Source organism: Lynx rufus, unplaced genomic scaffold, assembly GCF_022079265.1.
Source record: "Lynx rufus isolate CCGP_SWC_20201006 ecotype Redwood Valley unplaced genomic scaffold, mLynRuf1.p SCAF_2, whole genome shotgun sequence".
NCBI classification, from domain to species: Eukaryota; Metazoa; Chordata; class Mammalia; order Carnivora; family Felidae; genus Lynx; species Lynx rufus.
In genome coordinates, this window is record NW_025814834.1 from 179,255,492 (window position 1) to 179,279,960 (window position 24,469).

At 54.2% G+C, this 24,469-nt stretch overlaps 1 protein-coding gene across 3 annotated transcripts in view; it reads left to right on the forward strand.

The window, feature by feature from the left end:
* The window catches only part of GLIS1 (GLIS family zinc finger 1), a 229,227-nt gene that overhangs the window by 133,547 nt on the left and 71,211 nt on the right, over nucleotides 1-24,469 (forward strand). For 2 of the 3 annotated variants that reach the window (XM_047085856.1, XM_047085858.1), the window contains exons 2-3: nucleotides 5,004-5,181; nucleotides 11,638-12,520. In XM_047085856.1, the coding sequence (XP_046941812.1) occupies nucleotides 5,004-5,181; nucleotides 11,638-12,520 (1,061 nt within the window). Of the gene's footprint in view, nucleotides 1-5,003; nucleotides 5,182-11,637; nucleotides 12,521-15,387; nucleotides 15,412-24,469 lie in introns of all 3 variants that reach the window. The other variant, XM_047085855.1, reaches the window with a different exon arrangement.

The following is a 24,469-nucleotide window of genomic DNA, read 5'->3' on the forward strand; positions in this document are numbered from 1 at the left end:
GGATGAGCCCAGGCTGTGAGGGCCCCCCATCCAGGCCAAAGGGACTTCATTTATTGAATGCCTGCAAGGGGCCAGCCCTGCATTCAGTATTTTCCAGGGGTTTTCACATCAACTCCACCTTCTAAAAATCTCCCCGTATTACAGATGCAAGAAGGTGCGATGGTTTCATATTTTGAATCTCTGTCTTTCTAACTGCAAAAACCTACCTCTAAATGCTGCATGAGCTCAGGGGTTGGCAGATTACAGCCCCAGAATCAATGAGCTGTTTTTCTAGATAAAATTCTATTGAAACAAAGCCCCATTCATTCATTTACATATTGTCTGCGGCTGCTTTTCACTGTTGAGTAGTTGTGGCAGACTGTGACCTGCAAAACCTACAATATTTGCTGCTTTGCCCTTTTTTAGAAAACATTTGTTAGAGTAAAAATGTTTGCTAGACTAGATACCTGAGTCAGAAGATTCAGTGTATGTCTGAGCCCTACACTTGCTGTGTGAGCTTAGGCAAATTGCTTGCCCCCTCTGAGCCTGCCCAGCCAACTCTTGATGGTTGTGGTGAAGGTCATAGGTGATGGCTGCAAAATGTTTTCTATACTGTGAAGTGTGGTACCCTATCGCCAGCCTGGCACCTGGTGGACACTAAAACTCTGCTTGTTGGTGAGCGAGGAACAGTCATTGTGCAGGCCTTCCTAGACCCAGCTGCTGGCTGCTCCTGGGACCGCAAGGAGGTGGCATCTGGGCCTGAGATGCTGAATGCATCATTGTTCTTCTTGTGCAGACTTGGCAGGTTTGAGCATAAATTAAAATTCTTGTGGGGAGTCACCTTATATGTGGTACCACTTTATAGCCAAGTCATTACGGTAATTTGCAGAACTCTCTGGTGTGTAACTGGAGTCATTTGCTTCAGATTTGCTGGCTGTGACCTCATTCAGGCTGCCCGGTCCTGCATTTGGTGACCCTTGAGCCTTGGAGACTTGTCCTGAGTCTGGCCTCGGGGTTAGCCAGACCTGACATTCTGGGGCTAGAATACAGGGGCTTTGCCTCCCTCATGGATAAATAGGAGAAGAAAATGATTATCATTATCATCCTCATTTCTTTTCAAGTGCTGTGAGCTAGGCACCATGCCAAAGGCATTGTGTCCATAATCTCGTGTGATTGTCCTCACAACCTTGTGAGTAGCTGTTAGCACCATTTTACAGATGGGAAAATAGAGACTTAAAGAGGAAACTAAACCAAACCCTTACCTAGTCCCGGGGGTGCCATCCAGGCTGTGCTGTGGATTTGCTGTCTGACCAAGGCAGGTCCTTTCCTTCTCTGAGCCTCAATTTCTTCATCTGTTCATTAAATGAGTGGGCAGTCGGTTCCAGCCCTAACATTCTAGAATTTCTCCCTAACTTATAAAAGCGAACACAGGACTTCCTCACCCTCCAAGTCTCCAGTGAAGCTTCATTTAACATGGAAACCAGGTCCAGGATCTGCTCTTGGCTCCAGTGGCACAGAGAGAGACATGGCTGCGGGCACAGCCCTTCCCAGGGCACCTCCCTCCCCCAGCCTGCCTCAGGGCAGCAGGGCCAATGTGCCCTTCTCATTCCCCTGCCTGTGCAGGGAAAGACTCCGCCCTTGCTCCCTGGAGATGGAGAGTGAGCAGGGGTGGTTCTTGGGATGCCTTTGGGGACGGAGAAGCAAGATACCAGTAGGCGGGAGGGCAGTGGGAGGCCCCCTGGCTGACTGGGACCCGTGGTGGGCAGTGGTAACAGCATCTCTGGGACACACATTATAGTCTATGGTTTAATTTCCAGCCTTTGAGAAAGCAGGTAGCCTAGGGAAGGGTCTGGCATGGGCTTTGGGAGACCTGGGTTTGGGCCCCGACTGTGCCAGCAGTTGCCACGAGACCTGGGACAGTCGCTTGCCAGCTCTGATGCTCCCCTCCCTCTGCGAGTTAGGGAGGCTGATGCATTTATCCAGAGTGTTGTGAGGGTCACACAAGACAAGGGCTTGGATGGGCTTGGAGCCCTAAACAGTGCCAAACTGTGACCTGAGGGGCTCCTTCTTTCCTCCCTCCAAGAGCCGGCTTCTTTGTTTATTGTAGGAAGACATCTTACATATCCAGTGGAGAAGAAGCCAACGGGCCTTAATTATCTGTCGGGTAATAACTGTTTTTTTCCCACGGAGGTGATGGGTTTGCATCTCAGCAATGCCCTTTACTCCCTGTGTGACTTTGGGTAAACCACTAGACCTCTCTGAGCCTTCATGTGCTTGTCTGTAGATGGAGTGGTCCTATCCTATGACAAAGACTGAAGTTCAGGAGCCATTGGAATGGTTGTACTTTGACTTCCCCCAAGACTCCCCAAACATGATCTTCATTGGAGTCAAAGATGGGGATGCCTGTTTGGGGGTCCCCAGTTGTTCATCGGTTGGCTGAGAAGCAGCAGGACCGAACTCAAGCTTTGAAGTCTGAGAGAGCTGGGTTTGAATTGTGACCCCCACCTCTTATTCCCGAGCCTGGTCAGGGGCACTTAATCTCTCCAAACCTCAGTTTTTCTCATCTGAAAAATGGCTCAAATGAGCCCGCCACACAGGGATGGACACTTGAAGGGAACCATGTGCCTCATGCCTAGGAGGGGCTTGATAAGCACTGGGCTCCCCGGCGCCTTTCTGGGGGCCCACCTTCCATCGCTCCACACATCCTCCTTAAGTGAAGGGAGGGTAAGCAACCCAGAGGCCCCCAGTGGGTCTGGTGGGTTTTTGGAGGAAGCTCAGAACCACCTCCCCAACCCAAAGACTGGGAGAAAGACCCTGGCAAAACAGCCCCGTGTGATGATTAAGCTTTCTTTGCTCCAAATGCTATTAATGGTCATAAAATTATCCACAGTTTTCTGAGGCCCAGGCCCAGGGTCTGCCTCAATGGGACAATAAAATCGCATGCAGAAACGATTTGGAAAAGGGAGAGACCGCCAAGCAGAGCTGGGGCTAAACGAGCGGCAGCCTGCTCTCATTAACTCAGGCCATTCACATTTGTTACCAGGGATTTCTTTTTAATTAAAAAACAACCAAGTTATTAAAAAATAGGCTTGTGAGCGGCTGGCCCAGCAGCAGCCGGAGCCAGCGGGAGTGAGTGTTCCTCGCAGCAGGAATGAGCCCAGGGAAGGTGACAGGCGCTTCTGAGCAAATCTTCATGCGTGCCCTCTCCAGCAGGCTCGCCTGTGCTTGGGAATGCAGAGGCTCAGCTGAGCCCCTCCTCAGCCCTGGGAGCATTGCTTCCGGGCTGCAAACTGCAATGTGCTCGGCAGGTGGATGCCTGGAACCTGTCAGAGCTGTGGGCACTCGGCAAGTTAGCACGGAGGCTGCAGCCCCCCTTCGGGTTGGGCGAGGATTAGGGTTGGGTGAGGTGGATCCTTGAGGATGGGGTTGCATTTTTGTCTAAGAGGCTACCTTTTGTCACGTAGCGATTCAGAATTGGGGTTTGGGTGCGACAGACCCGATCCAGAGATCCAGCCCAGACTCTTACTAGCTGTGTGATCTCGGGCAAGTGACATAAGCTCCCTGAGCCTCTGCTTCCGCTGTGCCTCTCCTCATCCTCAGTCTCGGCGGCTAAAATCAGGACCTGGGGGCAGCTCCCTGCTCATCTTAACGGCTTGTCTTGCTCAGAGTTGACCGTACTGGACAAATACCTGGGCCTGTTAATAATGCTTTATCATAGGGGCGCCTGGGTGGCTCAGCCGGTTAAGCGTCCGACTTCAGCTCAGGTCACGATCTCACGGCTCGTGAGTTCGAGCCCCGCATCGAGCTCTGTGCCGACAGCTCGGAGCCTGGAGCCTGCTTCGGATTCTGTGTCTCCCTCCCTCTGTCCCACCCCTGCCAGTATTCTGTCTCTTTCTCTCAAAAATAAATAAAACATTAAATAAAAAAGAATAATGCTTTATCACATCTGTAGGACACTTCATGCTTTTCAGAATGCTGTTTGACAATGAGAACAATTTCCATTCCTGGAGCTCACCCACTAGGTGCCAGCACTGTGCTGGGGGCTTTGCACCTCAGCTCTCAAAACCTCACAGCCATCTCTGGAGAGCTGGCGCGCCTATCTTCATTTTACACCAGGGAGCGGAGGGTCAGCCTCGGGGAGGGATGTGTCCAAGGCACAGACTTGGTTAGGGGCGGTCGGGGCTCACCCCGAGGTCCATCAGGCCCCAAAGGCCGTGTCTTGTCCTCCTTAGGGTTATGGCTGCCAGGTGACAGGACAGAAAGACTGAGAAGATAGCTTCCAGATTAACCCTCCTCGTGCTGTAGAAGAGAACGCTGAGGCCCAGAGAGAGGAAGTAGCTTCTAACAACTGCCTAACAGTTTTGTTACACTGTGTACAGTTTTTTTTTTTTCAGGGTTTTCATATCTTCTCCCTCAATTAGTCTTCATAAAAACCCAGTAGCTGGGCAAGGCCGGGGCATGTGACAGTTAGGCTGTCAAAGAACCGTGGAGAATCGTGACGTGGTGCAGTTTGGGGAATAACGTAGATTGAGTTTTGGTGAGAAAAAGAACAGATGCTGTTGAGCGAGCACCTGCTCCAGGACATACAGACATCAGAGCTGCTCACCCGGCCTGCCCGGCAGCGCAGCCCCAGCATACATCCATGCACCTTGTCACATGAGTGCTCGGTGACCAACGTGAGGGTCATAGATGGTTACATTCCAGGAGGCAGGAGCTCATCTGCCTGGTTTGCCACTGTTTCCTGCCCCTGGCAGGGTGTTGGTACGTCATCCGGGCTCAGCGCTTGTGTCAGGGTCCTTCGACTACTGGAGCTCGGCATCTGCATCTAAGTATTGGGGATTTTATTCCCCATCCTGCTGCTGACTATGGAAATTAAAAAAGGGATCCCCAGTGCTTTGAATGCAGCAGGGGTTCAGTTAGTGTGCTCTGTCCCACGCTGTGCCCCGGAGACTGCCCTCTCCCTGCACCCCTCTGCATGCTGTCTCCACTCACGTTGTCTCCTCTTCCTGTCTTTCTTTGCACAGTGAACGGGAGCTACGGCCACTGCACCCCAGGCTCAGAGAAGAGCCTGCTGGACCTGGACCTTGCGGAGGGCCCCGGCCCCACCTGCCGCCAGGGCCTTTTCCTCCCCACGGGCACCCCACCACCCCGGGGCCACCCCCCAGCCTGCGAGAGGCTCCTGCACTTCCCCCACCCTAGCAGGTAGGTGCTCTATCCTCGCCCATCAGCTGCCTTCTGCGGACACTTCCTGAAGGTCAAGGACCTCACCTGGTCTGCCCGGTTGTGGGATACGCAGGGGAACTGTCGCACAGGAGGGCCGGGGACCAGCCAGAGCCTGGTAGCACAGTGGTGGCTGCCTGGTCTAGGCCTTGAACCTCTTGTGTCGCGTTGCCTCATGAGAGACGGAGATGGTTTTCTTGGGGTGTCTTTCCCCATTGCGGAAGCCGAGGTGGCTTTTCACAGAGAATCAGTAATTTCAGAAGAGGATGATGCATGGTGGGATGGGGATGGAAAACCCAGCTCAGGGTTTGTGTGCATTGTGCTGTCAAACCCTGGACTACTCCTGGAGGGAGGGGCTCCTCCGCCTGGGGCCATACCTCACAGAGCCCTCCTGCCAGGTGACCTTCATTCAGTGCTTGCACATCTCCAGTGACGTCCACTTGTGGACAGATGTTCTATCAGATTGCGTATTAGGCTGGAATCTGCCTCCTGGGGTCCCAGAGGTGCCTCTGTGCCCTCTGGTTTGTGACCTCTGACAGGCAGAGGTCAACCGCCGGCAGGCCGCTGTTCCCATAGCTCAGCCCCAGGGCCTGCACCTCACCGCCTGGGCATGCTGGCCGAGGCCTGCTTCACAGATAAGAGATTCTAAAACCTGGCCCAGATGCCTGTTCGCAATTCATTCTTTTATCATTTATTAAGTATGTGCTGTGCGCCAGGCACTGTAGGATGCTGGAGATGCCTTGGCAAAAGAAGCAGAGGGGCGCCTGGGTGGCTCAGTCGGTTAAGCGGCTGACTTCGGCTCAGGTCACGATCTCGCGGTCCGTGAGTTCGAGCCCCGCGTCGGGCTCTGCGCTGACCGCTCAGAGCCTGGAGCCTGTTTCCGATTCTGTGTCTCCCTCTCTCTCTGACCCTCCCCCGTTCATGCTCTGTCTCTCTCTGTCTCAAAAATAAATAAACGTTAAAAAAAAAAAAAGAAGAAGCAGAGAGCTCCTCAGTGGCGTTGATGGTCCAGTAAGAGCTTCAGGTGAGAGATATTACTAAATAGCAGGATGCTTGTTCTTCCACACGGAGCCCTGTTTTTTTTGTGTGTTTTTTTTTTTTTTTAGCACATAGAATCCCTGTGGCCTTCATTGGTGTTAGTGAGACTTCTGATTTCTAGGAGTGTGTTAGTCTGCTTGGGCTGCCCTAGCAAAACACCACAGCCTGGGTTGTTAAAACAACAGAAGTGTATTTCTCACAGTGGTGGAGGCTGGAAGTCTGAGGTCATGGTGTCCCCTCAGGCTTCTCTCCTTGGCTTGCAGACGGCCACCTTCCTCACATGGCCTTTCCTTTGTTTGCACGCCCTTCGTCTTCTAAGGATGCTAATCATATTGGATTAGGGCCTCACCCTTACAACCTCATTTAACCTCATTTACCTCCCCAAAGGCCCTGGCTTCAAAGACCATCCCACTGGGGGTTAGGATTTCAGCATGGGATTTTTGGAGGGACGCGACTGAGTACGTAACAAGGAGCAAGCATCTTTTCGACTTCGAGCCGCATGTTGGTCGGTGACAGGCCAGTGCGTTTATCTGCTTGATTATTCACTGATGCTCCCCCAGCAGCATCTGGTTTCTCCAGGGAAGTTCTTCCTATCTCAGTGTAGAAGCTATGCTAACTTAGGGAAAGCTAAAGCAGGTGGAATTTTTCTTTTATTTATTTTGATACAGATGATCCAAAATATTTGTCATTTTGAGTGTCATTTTGACGATTTAGAGCCTGTACCTAGAACCCCACATACGCATTGATCTGAGGGGCTGCCATTTCTTCTGCTGATGTGACAGCATCATACCCCCTCATTTTCCTGAAGCAAAAGAGGGCTCTAGCCCCTGTCCCACATCCAGTTGGATCCTCTCCCTTCTCCCTCCCATTGGACTGCCTTATGTTAGGGACCTCTCCCCTCCCTTCATACTGCCCCCTTCCTGTTCTCTGGCTCCTTGACCTACTGCCTGGGTTCTGGGAGGCCTTCTTGCCTCCAGCCCAGCTTGCTTGCTTGCTTGCTTTCTTTCTTTTTTTTTTTTTTTTGCTTTCTTAATTTTTTAATGTTTTTATTTTATTTTTGAAAGAGACAGAATGTGAGTGGGGGAGGGGCAGAGAGAGAGGGAGACACAGAATCCAAAGCAGGCTCCAGGCTTTTAGCTATCAGCACGGAGCCTGATGCGGGGCTTGAACTCACGAGCCACGAGATCATGACCTGAGCCGAAGTTGGATGCTTAACCGATTGAGCCACCCAGGCACCCCGGGCCCAGCTTTCTAATACTAATAAAAATGGCTCCCGCTTTCTGAGTGCCTGAAATGTGCTTGTGCACATCTCTCATTTAATCCTCGCTGCTAATGAGTGACAATCCTGGAGTACTTGCTATGTGCCACACACTAGGCCAAGCACTCTTCATGTTATTAGCTCACTCAATTCTCGTCTGCCAGAGGGTGGGGAAATTGAGGTTAGAGAGGCCACAAAACCAGCCTGAGGTCACCCAGCAAGTGGTGAGAGTATTAAGTAATGTCAGCGATACCTTGATTTTGTCATTTCTGTGCTAAAAATGACTACCCGCCACTTCTGTGGTCAAGAGAATGTATTCGTACATGCAGTTTGAGGTCTAGCCCCATCACTGGCTTTCTGGGTAACCCCGGGCAGGATGCTACTCTTTCTGGGCCTTGTTGCCTTACCTGTAAGGTGAGGATAGGAACACAGAGTGCACAGGCCGCCAGTAGTGTGGGAAGGCGCCCTGTGATCTGGCCGCTGCCTGCCCACCCATCACGTTGGCCTCCTGGCTTTGGGACCCGTGGGCTGCACACTTTCCCACCTTCATGCCTCAGCCTTCAGAACTCCCCCTTGATTGCTTATGTTTGCCAGAACTCTGTCCGCCTCTTAGCAGAGTTTACGTGTTCCCATGAGAGCTGGTCCTCGGTCTCCCCTGTGAGAAGGGAAGCTTCTCGAGGGCAGGGACCTGGTTTATGAAACATCTCGTGTCCTCAGCATCACAGAGCACAGAGGGAAAAGCCTGCAGAGCGACCTCACTGGCCCCTAGCCCAGGCTGTAGCCCCTGAACCAAAGGGTGCATGGACCCCATGAGATCCAAAGACACCCTCCTTTCCGCTTGAACCTCTGCCCGAGAAACACTAGTTTTCCCAATTTCAGCAGCTCCCTTCCAGGGACCAGGATGACAGACAGAGTTGGAGTTCCTGATACTCACAACATTGAAGCTGCCAGGAAACGTAATGGTCATCAAATTACATCATTTTATATAAGAGGAAGCTGGGGCCCCTGGCAGTACATTGTTGTGGGAAAATCCCAGGCTTCTGATTCAGACAATCTAGGTTCAGATTCCTGCTCTAACACTAACTGCCTCTGAGGGCTTGGGCAAGTTGCTTCAGTTTTCCGAAGTATAAAACAGATGGTGGTCTCTCCCCCGAAGAATTCAGTTATGCATTCGGCAGATACCACGCATCGGTTCTGCTGGGGTCGGGTTGCGTGGGACAGCCTTCAGGAAGGTTCCTGGCATGCAGGGCTGCTCAGCAGTTGTTTGCTCTGTCCAGGGACCCCTGCTCACAGTTTCCGGAGATGTCTGGGGAACCCAGGGCTCAGAGGCAGAGCAGGGCAGGAATCGCTGCCGGCCTTCCAGGGACTGAGGGACCCACGAGGACAAGCAGGGGGCTGTCTCAGCTAGCATTTGGAGCCAGGAGACACCACAGCCTGAGCTGTCCCCTCCCCACCCGATGCTCATAGGTGCTATAACTGTTCTCTTGATCGCTTCTCCTGTTCTCTTCTGCTGATTATTTAGCCTGATGCTAAGCTGGGTTTTTTTAATGTTTATATATTTGTTTTGAGAGAGAGAGCGAGCAGGGAGAGAGGCAGAGAGAGAGGGGGAGAGAGAGAATCCCACGCAGGCTCTGTGCTGTCAGCATAGAGACCAATGTGGGGCCCAGTCCCATGAACCATGAGATCATGACCTGAGCTGAAATCAAGAGTTGGACTCTTGGGGCGCCTGGATGGCTCAGTCAGTTAAGCATCTGACTTCGGCTCAGGTCATGATCTCACGGTTCGTGAGTTCGAGCCCCGTATCAGGCTCCATGCAGAGAGCTCAGAGCCTGGAGCCTGCTTCGGATTCTGTATCTCCCTCTCTCTCTGCCCTCTCTTGCTTGTGCTCTGTCTCTCTCTCAAAAATAAATGAACATTAAAAGAAAAGAAAGAGTTGGATACTTAACCGACTGAGCCACCCAGGCACCCCCTGATGCTGTCTTTAAAGGGATTATTCCAAACAGATGCTTACCTGGGGCCCACCCCTGCCACGCCCAGGATGACAACCATATGGAAAACAGCTATGCTTTAATTTTTTTAAGCTTCACAAAGTCACAACTTTCATATCATCTCTTTAAGCTCCTCAGCGCTTTCTGCTGGCAGTGGTGGCCCAGCGTCCCCAGGCTTGGGGAAGGGGGGGATGTGCATCTGCTGTCCACCTTGGAGTGCAGGATCCTTCTGATTCCATCTGGTGGCCAAGCTCTGGGCAGGGAAGGGAGGTCTTTTCTGGGTGAGGCAGATAATTATTGGTCAAGTGTAGCTGAGAAACAGAAGGGCCTTCCCGCAAGCCTTTATCCGGGGAGTGCTTTGGGTCTACACTGAAGAAACGCACACCTCCAGGAGAAGGGGAGCCCAGCTCCTGGCCCAGGCCCCATCACTGGCTTGCTGCTCGTGACTGTGGGCAAGCCCTGTGCCTTCTTGGCTCCTTTCTTATCTGTGGAGTCATGAGGTTGGAGCCCATGCTCTCTGAGGGCCTCTGGGCTCTGCCTCCCTGTCTCCCCTGCCCCTTCGTTCCTTCTCCTCCTCCTGAGTAGTGCTGGGGCTGCTGCAGCTGCAGGGAGCCAGAGACAGAGGGGCTGGGGCTGCCGGGCAGCTTGGAGCACAGGGACAGGTGATGACCCCACAGCCCGTCTGCAAAGAGTTCCAGAACACTGGCGGTGATATGGCGGTCATGAAGGCACCATTCACCCTGCTGTCCCCCTTTCCAGAGGACTGTCACGGCACCTGCCGTCCCACTGGGTCCTGGTAGCCACCCTCTGAGGTAGTGAGGGTTAGTCCTCACTTCACAGGTGAGGAAACTGAGGCTCAGGCCCAAGGACACATGGCGTGTCCTAGTCAGGACAGTGGGCCCATCGGCAGGCTTCCTGTTCTGCCCAGCCAGCCAAGGGGCTTCTCTGACCCTTCATCTATGTCCCCTTGCTGGTGGCTGGAGGCCCTGGTGCCTCTACCTGCACTTACTTGTCCTGCGTTTGGGAAAGGCCCTCTCTATGAACGCGTGCGCCACATGCCTAAGGAAGACAGCACCACATGCGGCCCTGCGCGTCACACCGCAGTCACGCTCGGGAGAAGAACGTGCGATGAGGAAAGGGGCCCAGAGTGCCTTGCCCAGCTTTGTGCAGCTGGGAGTGGCCGAGCCTGGTCTCAGACCCCGGTCTCCCACCTCCCCCGAGCTGCCCTCCCAGCCTGCCCGCCCATAGCCTCACCCCAGAGTTGAGTTTCATGTGGTCACAGTGTCTGGGCTTGAAACCTGGGACCACCCCACCTGGCTTTTCCTCAGTCATTCCTAGGATGCCCCCTGTCGTCATGACTTGTGTTTCAGACCCCCAACTTACTGATACTCACTGTGGAAAAGACAGACTGCTTGGGGCAAAATGTCACATAATTAACATTTCTAGAAATTAATGAAGGTTACAAAAATTAAGAAAGATCTAAGGGACAAATAGGAAGAATTTAAAACATACTGGACCTGGGGTTCCTGGATGGCTCAGTCGGTTAAGCATCGACTTCGGCTCAGGTCATGATCTTGTGGTCCTTGGGTTTGAGTGCCACGTCGTGCTCTGTGTTGACAGCTCAGAGCCTGGAGCCTGCTTTGGATTCTGTGTCTCCCTCTCTCTCTGCCCCTCCCCCACTCATGCTCTATCAAAAATAAACATAAAAAAAATTTTTTTAATTAAAAATAAAACATACTGGACCTGGATGTCCCTCAAAATGACCACCTCAGCCTCCTTCCTCCAGAACTCACTAGAAGGTCACAGGGAGAAGGTCAGGGGAGACCCTAGGGAAGCTTCAGCAATAGGACGGGATGGCATCTGGGGCTGGAGAGGTAAAAGGATGAAACGGTGGTCTTTTCTGGCATCCTTTTCAGACCTCCTCCCTTTCTGGAACCTCTCTCCAGCCCCTCCCCTTTTTCTCTCCCCCATATTCTTTCCTGCTGACCACATCCAGCCTCTGCTTTCTCTCTCCCTCTGCCTCCAGCCCTCAACCTTCACTCCTGCTCTGGGCTTCTCCATCCTTTGGTCCCAGGTTCCCTGCTGTCTCCTGCCCGGGTCTCCCCACTGTGAAGTGCCCACCCTCTCACAGCTTCTCTGGTCACTGTCTTTCAGGTCGCCCAGACCCCAGGCCACGTATGTGAATGGTGGCCTTCCGGCCACACAGCACATCAAGCAGGAGTCCCTGCCTGACTACCGGGCCATGACGGAAGCTCGCACACCCCTGTCTGCTCACTGCCGGGCCCCGCCAGCCACTGGCCTGCACTCAGATCTGGACCTGCCGGGCCGAGGCCTCGCCAACCCCGCACCTTCCTGCTACCTTCTGGGCAGTGAACCCAGCTCTGGCCTGGGCCCCCAGCCCGAGGCCCACCTCCCCGAGGGTGGCCTGAAACGCTGCTGCCTCCTGGGCCTGCCCTCCACCTCTTCGGCCTCCCCCTCCCCCTGCGCTTCCTCTGACGTCACCTCCATCATCCGCTCTTCCCAGACGGCTCTGGTCACCTGCGTGAATGGACTCCGGAGCCCCCCTCTGCCGGGAGACCCGGGGGGGGCCCCCAAGCGAGCCCGGCCTGGCCCTGCAACCACAGACAGCCACGAGGGCAGCTTGCAACTTGAAGCCTGCCGGAAAGCGGGCTTCCTGAAGCAGGAGCCTGCGGATGAGTTCTCAGATCTCTTTGGGCCTCCCCAGCAAGGCCTGCCGCCCCCCTACCCCGTGTCTCAGTTGCCGCCCGGCTCGGGCCTCGGAGGCCTGGGGCTGGGCCTGGTGGGCAGGGGGGTGGCCGGACGGCAGGCGTGCCGCTGGGTGGACTGCTGTGCGGCCTACGAGCAGCAGGAGGAGCTGGTACGGCACATCGAGAAGAGCCACATTGACCAGCGCAAGGGCGAGGACTTCACCTGCTTCTGGGCGGGCTGTGTGCGCCGCTACAAGCCCTTCAATGCCCGCTATAAGCTGCTCATCCACATGAGAGTGCACTCGGGTGAGAAGCCCAACAAATGCATGGTGAGTTCCCACGGCCACCAGGCCGTGCCCCTGCCTGGCCAAACAGAGCAGCCCCCACCTCCGTGCTAGGAGTGGCCTACCGGGGGCTCCTTCCCTGGGGGCTGGCTGAGATCCCCTGCGGTCGAGGAGGGGAAGGATCAGTGCTGTGGATGTGGTCATTGGTCAAGATAATCAGTGCCCCTGTCACTGGGAATCTTTGGCTCCTCTGCTCACCGGGTGCCCTTCCCCCACCCCAGGGCACGTGACCTGGTCCAACACACTTGTTCAGGTGGTGACAACACACACTCTGAGGTCAGAGCAGGCCTGGCCACCTTCTGTATTACACACAGATGCTCAGTGTCTCACCCACCACTGGTCGGGCAGCCTTCCCAGGGAGGCTCTCCGGGCCTTGGAGCGGCCCACAGGCTTGGCTTCCTCCAAGGAGCACTGTGTCCTCACAGGCATCTGGCTTGAGAGCTTGGGTCCCTGGAGCAGGTTTGGAGGTAAGGGGAGGGGTAACAGATAAGGCCCTGGATGGCACCTGCAGTGCCATGGCTGGGGTTGAGCCTGAGGTTTCCAGGGAAACCCCCCCCCCACACATACACACACTAACAGTGGGCACCGAGGCCTCCAGCCCTTCTCACTGGTCATTTCTGTATTATGCTCTCATGGTGGTAGAAATCCCTATCAGTCTTAGTCCCTGATACCCTCCGCCGAGCTGCTGTGCCTAACCCCAAGGCCCAGCTACCCCACCGGGAGAGGCTCCCGCCTGGGAGTGGAGAGGCTGGAGGAGCCACCCAGTCTTCTAAGGCCCAGCTCCATCTTCCAGCCACTGGGGCGTTGGTGAGGCAGGAGAGAAAGCAACGTGTCTGGTCTGCAAGGCCAGCGTCATAGCCGACGTCAGGTTCCCCCACACGTGCATGCTGTCACTGATGCTGGGCCCCTCTTCATGAAGCACTCAGTCTGGGATGGAGTGCCCCTCTCTCCCTGCTCAAGGCCCAGGGTAGTATTTACAGGGGCCAGGGGAGGCAGGAAGCTTTGGCAACCAGCAGTATAAACTCCACCTTCCTGGGACCCGGTGGTCACCCTTGGGGCCCCATCTGCTTGCGGAGCTGTGGCCTGGGCATCCAGCTAGACCAGCTTATTCAGCTCAAGGGGGCCAGTTCTTGAAGAGGAGGAGGAGAGGCAGTGAACAGCCTCTGCAAAAGGACAGCCTCAGATTAGGAGGGAGCCTGCGGTTGGCGTATTAGTGTTGTGGGGAGAGGCTGAACTGGGCAGGCTGAGGATTTGACTTCATCGTGTGCCTTGGGGCTAAAGCCATGCTGGGAAGGGCTGGGGGCCGGGCCAGTCCCGGGCATGCCCCTGTTCCTCTGGGGTGTTGTAACACAAGTCTTGCTGAAAGGCATGCCTCCCTCCCCCCCTCCCCGCCGCCCATCTCTGGAAGGAGATGACCAGCAGGCTACTGGAAGACAGAGGGTACCGTCTCTGAGACCCTGGAGCTGACAGCTGTTGAACGGCGGTCCCTGATGTCTTCTTTCCTGTGGGGGATCCTCCTGTCTGTGGGGGCCGGGGCGGAGGCCCAAACCCTGGCGTGGTGCGGTCCGGGGCCTCCGCCCACCAGGGCCCCTTGTGTGGAATTACAGCATCCAGTAGTGCCCGTGCTGGACGGCAGGGACCTTGAGATAATCTAGCCTTCCCTGCCCATTTGCTGGGAAACAGAGGCCTAGTAATTGGGTCAGAGAGGCCCAGCTTACTCAGTGCGGTCTGGGGATCTTTCTCTACGGTTCTTTTTCCTGGGCCTTCCAGGATCTCATTTGGTTCAACGGACTCCACAGAACACTGGCTTACACCTGGCTCGTGCCTGTCTCCGGCAACCCAGACGTAGACTTTCCAAGGTCTTTGCCTGCAGGCAGTTGTGGTCAGCAAGAGGTGGGAGATGGGTGTGGACAGGTTCTGGATGGAGTTTGCATAGACCCAAGGACAGGAGGCCCGGCCCACAAGGGCTTCGTGGAGGAGGTGACGTTCAAGCTGACATTTAAATCTTTACAAAAACCCTGTAAAACCAAGGTTTTACAGATGAAGCAACAAGCGCTCAGTGGTGTCCAGCCGGCCTTCTCCCTGCTACTATGAGAACACTTTATCTTGCCTCCTGAGGGGTTTAGGATTTTGATGATAACACCAACAAGCAGTCTCTGAGTGTTGACTGTGTGCAGAAGCCATTCTAAGTGATAACTCCATGCAATCCCGGGAGCAGTTCTACAGGGTGGAGACTATTAACTCCCATTTTACAGATGAGGAAACTGAGGTTCAGAAAGATTGCTGAATTTGCCCCACGTCACACAGCTAGTTAGGAGCACACAGTAACAACAACAATAATAACAGAGACTGCTAATCATCGTGGTAATAATAGTGACAACAGTAAAAATAACTTGCCTGAGGTTACACAGCTAGTAACCGTTAGCGTGAAATCTGAACCCACATCTTTCTAAATTGTGATGCTTTTGTTTGTGTGGATTGTCCCGTTACACTCCTCATTCTCTGGGGTCCTCGGGCCAGCCTTGCTGGGTGCCATCATCTGGAGTGGTGGGAGAGACCTCCTCTGAACATCTCCCTGCCTGCCGTGGGAGCGCTCCCCCTTCCTGTGATGCTGGTGCAGTAGGTGACCCAGGGGAAGGGGCAGGCCCCAGCCCGCACCCAAATAAGTACAGTCTCCCTTCCCTGTAAAATTATTAATTTCTCATGACAGGCCTCTGCTACCATGTGCTGTAATAGACAAAGGAATTTTGGGCCCAGATCCTCTGGAGAACAGGAAATAGATGAGACACTTTGATTGAAGAGTAAATGGCCCACTAAAATAGCAGTTAATCCTTTTATTATCTTTCCAGCAGCCGTTTCCACAGTTCTTTCATGAGGTAAGCCTTCCCCGCCCCATCCAACTGTACCACTTCGGTCCCTGCCAGCTGGTTTACATTTAGCCCGCGGAGCCTCCGCTCACGCACCAGGCAGGCCTGGAGGCGCGGCGAGGAGCCGGCTGCCCTCTGCCCAGGTTCTCAGGTCCGCCCCGGGATCGGGCCTCGGCTGGCGGGGGCCCCCGGGGTAGGCCGCGCCATCCATCCCCCCGCCCCCCAGCTCTGCCCTCTCCCCGGCCCATCCACGCCATCCAGAGGAAGCTCCCTAATCTCTTTGCAATATCCTGTTATGTTTCTTATGTTGTCCGAGTTGTCTTAGCCTTATTAAATTTGGGGTTTCATCTGCATTAGGATAGCGAGGATACGTCCAACCCAAATACTGCCGCGACGCCTCGAAGACGTTAACTTTGAAAAGATTAATTTCTTGCTTTCTTAGGTTGGCTCTCCCAGACAGTTGGAATCCTGATTGTCTGAGACTGCAGAAATTAGCGGGCTGTGTAGTTTGCTTTCCTCCCCATCAAGAAAAAGAGAGGCAGAGTGAAAAAGGAAAACCTTTCATAACCTTGGGTTTCATAAAATAACAATAATAACGACAGCAATTCCTGCCTTTGTGAAGAGCTTTAACCGAAGCCGTGAGTGCAGTGTGGACGGTATGTGTAGGCAGGTCTGGAGTCACACAAACCCAGTTCCCTCCTGGGCCAGCCACGTAGCAGCTGTGTGACATCAGGCAGGTGACTTAGCCTCTCTGAACCATAGTACATTTGGTGGTAAAATGGAATGATAATCGTACCTCCCTTTTAGGATTTTTGTCATGAGGGTTTAAAGAGATGACACAGGGAAGTGCTTCGTTAGTTCTCTCGTCCCCCGTCACGCTCCGTCACGTCGACCATCTCAGGAGATTAACACTGTAGCCCTGAGAGTTACAACAGGATCATTTGTGGCTATCTTACAGATGAAGAAACCCAAAAGAGCCAGTCAGTAGTGGAGCTTGGACTTGAGGTCAGCCAGTTCCAGCGGCCTTCACTGTGGGTGAGGTGGACAGGGCCGTCACCCATGCCGGTGGCCTGGTCAGGTGTCTGCCAGCAATGTGGAGCACCTGCTCTGTGCCAGATGGTGTCTGCTCCGGGTGACGGGAGCTAGAAGGGGAAACTGGGGTGGGGACATAGGGAGGAGGCTCTGGTCCCTGCCTTCCCAGGCCCGGTGTGCGGCTGGAGGCTGGGCTCACGTCCTGCCTGGGTTCCTCTGGTAGCTGCACCTGCTCTGGCCGCTGGTCTCCATCCCTTACGCCCCTCTCCACCACTGGACCTGGCACCAGGGAAATACAGCCCACTGAAAGCCGAGCATTATTGGTTGGCCATAACCAGCCAAGGAGTCAGACACGAGCCACCTGGCTGGGCCTTTTGGGAGGGCCTTGCCCACCTCCTAGAAGGGCCAGCCTGGGCCAAAGCTTCTCTCCTTTCCCATAATCCTGGGGCTTCCGGCTCTCCCTTTTGGCTTTGCCTCAGTCCCCCAACCCCTGACAAACAAAACGCAGGGTGCTGGAAGAGGTGAGGGAGGCGGAAGGAGGTGCTCTTGGCTGAGACGCCGAGATTCTAATACCCAGGCCCCGGGCTAGCCATGTCCTAGTCCATCTTCAGAAAACCACTGGTCAAAACGCTGAGGCCCAGAGAGGCCAGATCAGGTTCCAGGGTCACACAGTCGGCCAAGTGGCCGGGCACAGCTATACATCAGATTTGCCCCCCTGCCCAGCCAGGCTGTGAGTTGGGAGTCAGAGAGAATCTTGACTGGCGGTGAGATCATACCTCATTGGAAGTCCTCAGGGAGAAGAGAACTAATACATTCTGAGGTATGCTAGGTACAGCCACGCATCACCATGCCCATTCTTTCAGGAGAAATTGACGTTCACAGAGGAAATGGCTTGCTCTTTGTCACCCGGCTCAGCTGCCTGGGCCACTCCACGGGCCACACGGCCCCCCACCCACCTGCCTTTGCTCAGCCTCTTCCACACAGAGGCGAGTCGGTGCTTCTTAAACCACAATGAGTGGGTCCCTGGGCATGTGCTCCCCCCCTGCCCCACGTCCTGAGACTGGCCCCGTGGGTTGGGCATGTTTCTGGGCCAGCGGACACCCCCGACTCACGTCAACATCTCCAACTCATTCTCGGGAATTTTCCTAGAGCCCAAAATGCATGCGCAGGTGGGTCTTCCTTCCATCTTCATCGTTACAGAGAAGAGACAGGGAAGACAGATCCTGAGAGGACAAGGAGGGGCCCAGGATCCCACAGCAAATGGGGCAGCTTCAGTGGACAGGGAGTTTCCTGAAGGGGCTAGTAACCAAAAGTTGGGGAAAGTTAGACCGTGGGGAAAGTGACCGCAGATGAGGGAAGAGTCCTTCCCAGAAACACTTGCCTCACCCAAAAGATGGGTGCCCCCGTGTGCTCAGCCTCATGCTGAGCTGGGGGTCCTGAGACAAAGATGAGGTGGTAACGAGACTTCTGGCACCTTGGGGAGGACACCAGCCACCCTTGAGTCTCATGCTGTTATTGCTGGATGAAGGAGGGAGGGGAGCCAGGCGCTGAGGATTTGAGGCCTGGCTGCATAACCTTGTCTAAGTCAGTCAAGGCGGCTGGAACATTATTGGGAATTTTTCAGCTTATATAGGGCTTCCACACAGGCATTCCTCAGAGTGGAGGAATAATTCCTGGGGACTGGATCATTATCCCCATTTTACAGATAGGGAAAGGGTAGTCGGGTTCATGCCCAAGTTTAGGTCTCAAGTGCATCATGGGGTGAGATTTGAACCCAGGTCTCAGCCTGACTCCAGAGACTGTATGCTAGCTGTGACCTCAAGCCGCTTCCCAGGCAGAGGACCGTCAGTCTGCCTATAAATATGAAGAAAATATCCAGATTTGAAACTCATTTCAGCAAGCTGTCAAGGAGCACGCACCTCCTGTATGCCAGGCCCTGGTGGACCCAGGGGTCACAGAAGGGAATCAAAGCCAGCTTTGGTCTGGAGGAGGCTTTGTTAAGCAGAGAAAACCAATAGACGTTTGCATTTTTGCACTTAACTGTTTTCCCACACGAATCCCCGCCCCCCCCCCCACCACCTTGAGAGCCTGTTGCAGGCCCCCTGCCCTGCTGGTATGATGACTCCTTTGTTCTATCTTGGAGGAGAGGGCCCTTGTGGGATGAGGGGGGAGACATTTCACCTTCTTTAAAATAAATAAATAAGTCACCCGAAGACAAGCTTACTTTCTGGTGAGCTAAAAAGCTACAAAGTGGAGCATGGTTTAAAACCCCTGCCCTTGAAAATCCTGCTGTAAATGAGCACGGAGAGGTCAAGCTGGCCCAACCAGCTTAGGTGACAAGTCCACCCACTTTGGAAATGGGGTCTGAGTGTCACTTTGTTCCCAGGTGGGAAGGGTCTGGGTAGAAAGACCTTTCTAGGCAAAGGAAGCTTTTAAGTTGGCATGCAGATGTGCCCTTTTCAATGACCGTGACTGGGGTGCCTCCTGGGATCATAGCAGTTCTCGTGTCTACTTATTATCAGGTGGGAAACCCGAAGCCCAGAGAAGGTGCAGAGTGGCCCATTGTCACCCAGCAAGTTAATGGTAGCCGTGGGATGCCTGCTTTATTTCTCCCTGCCCTGAGGTTTCCTCTGCAACCGAACTCCTAGAGAGTCTTGGCACACTCCAGCTCCTTTCACTCCTCTGGGCCTTGGCTTTTGCTGGTCTCTCTGTCTAGAATACCTTTCCCAGCCCAGCAAACTCCTAACCATCCTTCAGAACCCAGTCCAATGTCCCCTCCTCTGCTTCCCCCCTTTCCATGCCTCCTGCTCTCCCCACACATGTTGCCCCACGTAGAGCAAGATTTCCTGGTATGGCCAAGTGTCTTGGGGACCGTGTGCCCTCTGATGTCTGGCTCAGCCTTGAGGCAGAGGAGCTAAGCCTGCCCTCTGGTGCAGAGGCTCTGACCAGCTCTGTGCATGAAGCAGCCTGGACACTGTCCTCCAGAGCAGTTTCCAGTGAAGTCACAAGATGGGCAGGGCCCTAAAGATGGGCACGTCCACCCTCTAGTCTGGTGCTTAAAGTTTTTCTGCAAGAAAGTCTGAATTTGACACGTGGCTTTGCCAGCTGACAGCCTGTGACCGTGTGTGAGTAACCCAGCTTCTGTAAGGCTTTGCGTTCTTACCTGTGAAGTGGAGGGAGCAGGACAGCTGGGAGGCTCCCATGAGATGCCGTATGTGAGGTGCTTTGGCAGTGCCTGGCACATAGTAGATGCACAGCAGATAGTTCAGACTGTTGTGGGCAGGTTGTATTAGGAAAAGAGAAAAGGGAGAGTCTGAAACGGATAGTAGCTATGCAGTCGTGAACATCCCCATAGGAACAGAAAGGGCTGGTGTAAGTCCCAGCTTGGTCGCCGACTGGCTGTGTGACCTTGGACAGGTCACCTCGCTGTGCTGAGCCTCAGCTTCTTGAGCTGTGAAATGGGATAATGTCTAGCACTCTGTGTTCAGTGGGAGCCCAGTTTACACTAGTGCCTTTTACCCTCTTGAACCCAACGCTCCAGCTCCACAGAACTTGGCTCAAACTGGGCTGCCTCCCTTTCTCCTCTAGTTTGTAAAAATCAAACTCAGGGGACTTCCTAAGGAGAGGCTTCCTAGAAGCTCTGGCCTTGTGATTGGGTCAGAGCCCTGTACAGGAGGAGAAACTGAGGCCCCCCGATGGAAATGACTTGCCTGGGGGAAGGGAGAAGAACTGGAGGCAGGTGTGGGGGCTCATTCCAGCTCTCCTGCGCACTAGCTGTGTAACTTCGGGCAAGTCGTTTCGCTCCCCAGTCTCTGCTTCTGTGTCTGTAAAATGAGGGCTGTGATGCTCGCCCCAGAAGAGTGTCTGTGAGAGCCAGAGGGGCCGTGATCTACAAACCGCAGAGCGCCCTTCAGGAGGGAGCCAGCTGAGTTCTCGACTCCCAGGCCTCAGAGGACACAGGCACCCTCATAGGCGTGTTCCTCCCAGATAAGCCTTCCATCAGGCGCGGTGCTGGTTAGCCGCAGGCTCCCCAAATGCAGTTCCTAGCCTGCAGCTCTCCAGGGCCTCCTCCCTCCCTGCACCACAGCCCACCCTCCTCACTTCCACCTCCACGGCCCCATCCAGTTCCCCACCCCCTCCCCTACCTCATCCCTATCCCTGCCCACCCCCTTCTGCCTTATTTAAATTCTGAGTCAGGAATCCATGAGCCAAGTGGAGGCCTAACCAGCCCTGGGACCTCAAACAAGCCACGTGGCCTCTGGGAGCCTCAGTTTCCTGTGTATGTGTACAGGGGAGACAGTTGTGAGATTAAATGAGATCATGCATGTGGAGCACTTACCTCATGCCTGGCAAATACTTGGCACTTGAAAACAGGAGCCCTTGTTCTTTTTTTTTTTTTTTTTTTTTTTTTGAGTCATCAAACCCAAGGTCTCGCTCGCATCCTAGGAGCACCAAACTTGAGGGTATGGGAACGCTGGCCAAGTTTTGTGAACTCAGCACTGCTTTATGGAATATGAAAAAAATTAAGGATAAAAAAAAACAACCTTCTGAATTGAATTTAAAATAATAAAAGGGGGGAAAAAAAGCTTTTTAATTTAATGTAAATGGCATTGAAATGATTGTCTTATTAGAATGAGAAAGTCAGATAAAATCAACAGTGACTCTAAGAAAGTGTCCAGACCATGTTTTCTGAGAGGAACATCCTGGAAATGGTAAACTTCATGATTGAGCCTTAATAGGCGCTGTCTCCACTGGATGGCAGATGGGTTAGCTGAGCTGACTTCCCGTGCCTCACTTGGACTGCCACAGTGATGGACCTCAGGATCCTGCCCTCATCTGTGAGACGGGTCATGGTCTCACCACCCTGTGGCCTCAGTCACCGAGGACACTCTAAGACCCGGGATACTCAAGACTCCTTACCTGTGCCCCTCCCTCAGGAGAGAGCCTTGTGCTGTCTGTGTTGTCTCTTTGCTCACCCCTGCCAATCCTTCACCAGCTTTATTGACACCCATACCGTGGCAGGTATGATGCTAGAAGCGTGGGGTGCAGCGTCAGTAAGGAATGGTGAAGGAATTAACAGAAGAGGGAGAAGGCTTCCCCCCAGGATGTCATGAGAACTGGGCTTTGAAGGGTATGTAGGAGCTTTTGAAGGGTGTGTGCGAGGAAAGGCTTTTCAGGGAAAGGGAACAACACATGCAAAAGTTTTGAGATGTGACAGTCTCGGCCCTCGGGGGGAACATAGGTGTCTCCTTGTGCTTGGGGTGTGTTACCTGAGATGTGACAGTCTCGGCCCTCGGGGGGAACGTAGGTGTCTCCTTGTGCTTGGGGTGTGTTACCTGCACGGTGCTGGGAGCAGAAATGGTGGTTGGAATTGGACCATAAAGGGCGTCCAAGTTCAGTATCGGGGGCTTGGCCTGTGCCCCGAGGGACGTGGAGGGAGTGGTGGAAAGGTTCTGAGCAGGAGAGCAACGCAATGAGTGTTAACATGGAGAAGAACGCTGGGCATGCGGTGGGTACACAGTCCTCGGAGGGGGAGTGACAGCAGGCAGATGAGGACACGGAGGCAGGAGACAGCCTTCTTTCCCAGGTCCACCCGCGCAGCCCAGGTCAACTGTGACCCCCAGCCAGCAGAGCTTGGCTGTCAGCCAGGGCCTGGGCACCGCGGGCCAGGCCGGCTCAGCGCAGCAAGCCATGCAGGGGCACTGTGTCCGTAAGGTTGGGTAACCGAGCTCAACTCCCTTTGGAAGCAGCGTCCAGCACATTCACCAGTGGGAAATGGGAAAGGCATTTCCCATAATGTGGCTCTGTAAAGTTTGCACAACTGTTCTTTGTTTTCCGTCCATCCCCACAATAAATCTTCCTCCACTGCCAGGACCGGGGCCTCCGTGGTCTGTAAGTGATTACAGCACCGAATGGTGCAGCACTGCCTCCTCACGATCGTTCTTCTGACGTGGGTAGTGATAAAATGGGAGCCCATCACTGGGACTCTGTGGCTTTGTACGTGGCGATTTCCAAATAGCTAGGAGGTGGCCTCCTGAAGGGGCACAGCCCACGCCTGCCCTCCACGTGCCCCCGACCCCCTGGACGAGTCTGTCACATGAGCCCGAGAGGGCAGACATGCACAGGAGTACTGGACTGTGCATTTCTTGCAGATGGGACAGTGGGACTGGAGGTTTCTGCAGGCCTGTGCATTCCTGTGGGCAAGACTGGGAAGTCTCTGCTGGGCCCGGCACCCAGTGAGTGTTCGATGAACCATCCACCAGCCTCTTTGTTTTATCAGAGCTGAAACGCATAGGGTTTTGAGCTGAAGGTAACAATTGCACCTTCCCAGGGCCCTGGGATGCAGAGTTTTGGTGGGTTGTTCCCATGCAGGACCCTGGGAATGCACAGGGCAGTGGAAGAATCCGTTTTACAGTGAGGTCACTGAAATCCAGAGCTTCTGCTACCTGGCCAGATGTCCCATCTGGGACTCCACCTCATGTCCCTGGCTCCCTGCTCTGTGGTCTTCCCACTGCCCACAATTGCCTCTGTACCCCCATTTAACTGTGAGTCCGTGCTTCCCAGAATCTTCTGAACCCACGTTTCAGGAGTCCTTTTGGCCTGTGGGGTCATTTCTGACCAGGTTTAGTTGCCAATGGTCACAATAGCAATTGGAAGTCAAGAGGGCTTGGCTCCAGGAAGAAAAATGAGTCTGCCATTCTCAGATATTTCCTGGAGGTCCTCCTCCCCTTCCAAACCCTGCTCCCTGCTCCCATTCCTTCTCCCCAGGCATCCAGGGGAAGAGGAGGTGGTTCACTGAGGCTGTGAGTCCCAAGGCCTGTTTGTACTTTTGCTGTTTGCTTATGTGGACACAGGCCTTTAGAGAGGATTTGGCTCATTGAAGGTCACAGGGCAAAGGAAGGAGAGTTCAGCTCCCTTGCCTCCCAGCCCGGTGCCCGTCCCACGCCACAGAGCCACTAACTGTTGAGAACCTACTACGCGCCAGGCCCCCGTGTTGAGGGCTTTTGTGCACTGTCTCCGTCTGTACCGTCTTTCCCTCCTGTATCCTGAAAGAACACAGGCTTGTGTTGCGTTTGCACCAGGGCGTCTCATCGGATGCTGCCCGCAATCCCTGCAGCACCCTCTGACGGATGGGGACCTGATGACCCGCTAGAGGTCACACAGCGGGAGATGACTTGCGGCTTGTGCAGCTCATGCCTGTCAGCATCACCTTCCCCTCCCGACAGGGTCTGGTTTGTGAAGCACTGCCCAGCAGGCTCCAGGGAGACTCTAGCTGGCAGTAGGTGTCAAAGCTCACACCTTTTTACGTGCACTGGGAAAGCATGATGATTGATCACTGGGGGTGTCAGGCCCCAAGGAAGCCTGGCTTCCCTGCAGAAGCCCGCAGGCATGCTCTTCCTCTGCCTGCCCCCACGCTTTACTTTCTTCAAGCACACAGAGCCACCTGGCCTTGGGACCTCACTTTCTTCACCTGGGTGATGAGGTCTTTGCTTAGTTCAAAGCTCTTAGGACTCAGGACCCTGATTTGGTCAGTAGAGGTGGAGCATGGCCCACGAGTTCAGAGCTCAAACTGGGAAAGTCACGAGACCCCTTTGGGCCCTCAGTGTTCCCATCTACAAAATGGGAGGCTAAGACTCCAGGACTTCTAAAGATCCTTTGGACTCAGATGTTCAGATATCCATCTTTATCATCCCGGGGGGAGGAAGGAGAGGGAGTACAAAGAAAGGGCAAGTGTGGGGGCCCCCAGTGAGCCCTCTGGTCTCAGTTCCTTCCACGCTTTGCTCTGCTCCAGCCTCCCGGCTCCTGACTATTCCTCCAACATGCCAAGTTCATTCCTTCCTCAGGCTTTTCACTTGGCTGTTCCCTATGCCCCAAATACTCTTGCCCAGCCCCACCTCTGCCCACTCGGCCTCTGCCCCCACGTGCAGCAGCTGCCCACTAACTCGGTCTCCACAGGTTCTGCCGTTATGACCGTGGGCCCCAGAGCTGGAGGAGAACAATTTTGTATTAATTGATGACAAAAATGCATTACAGC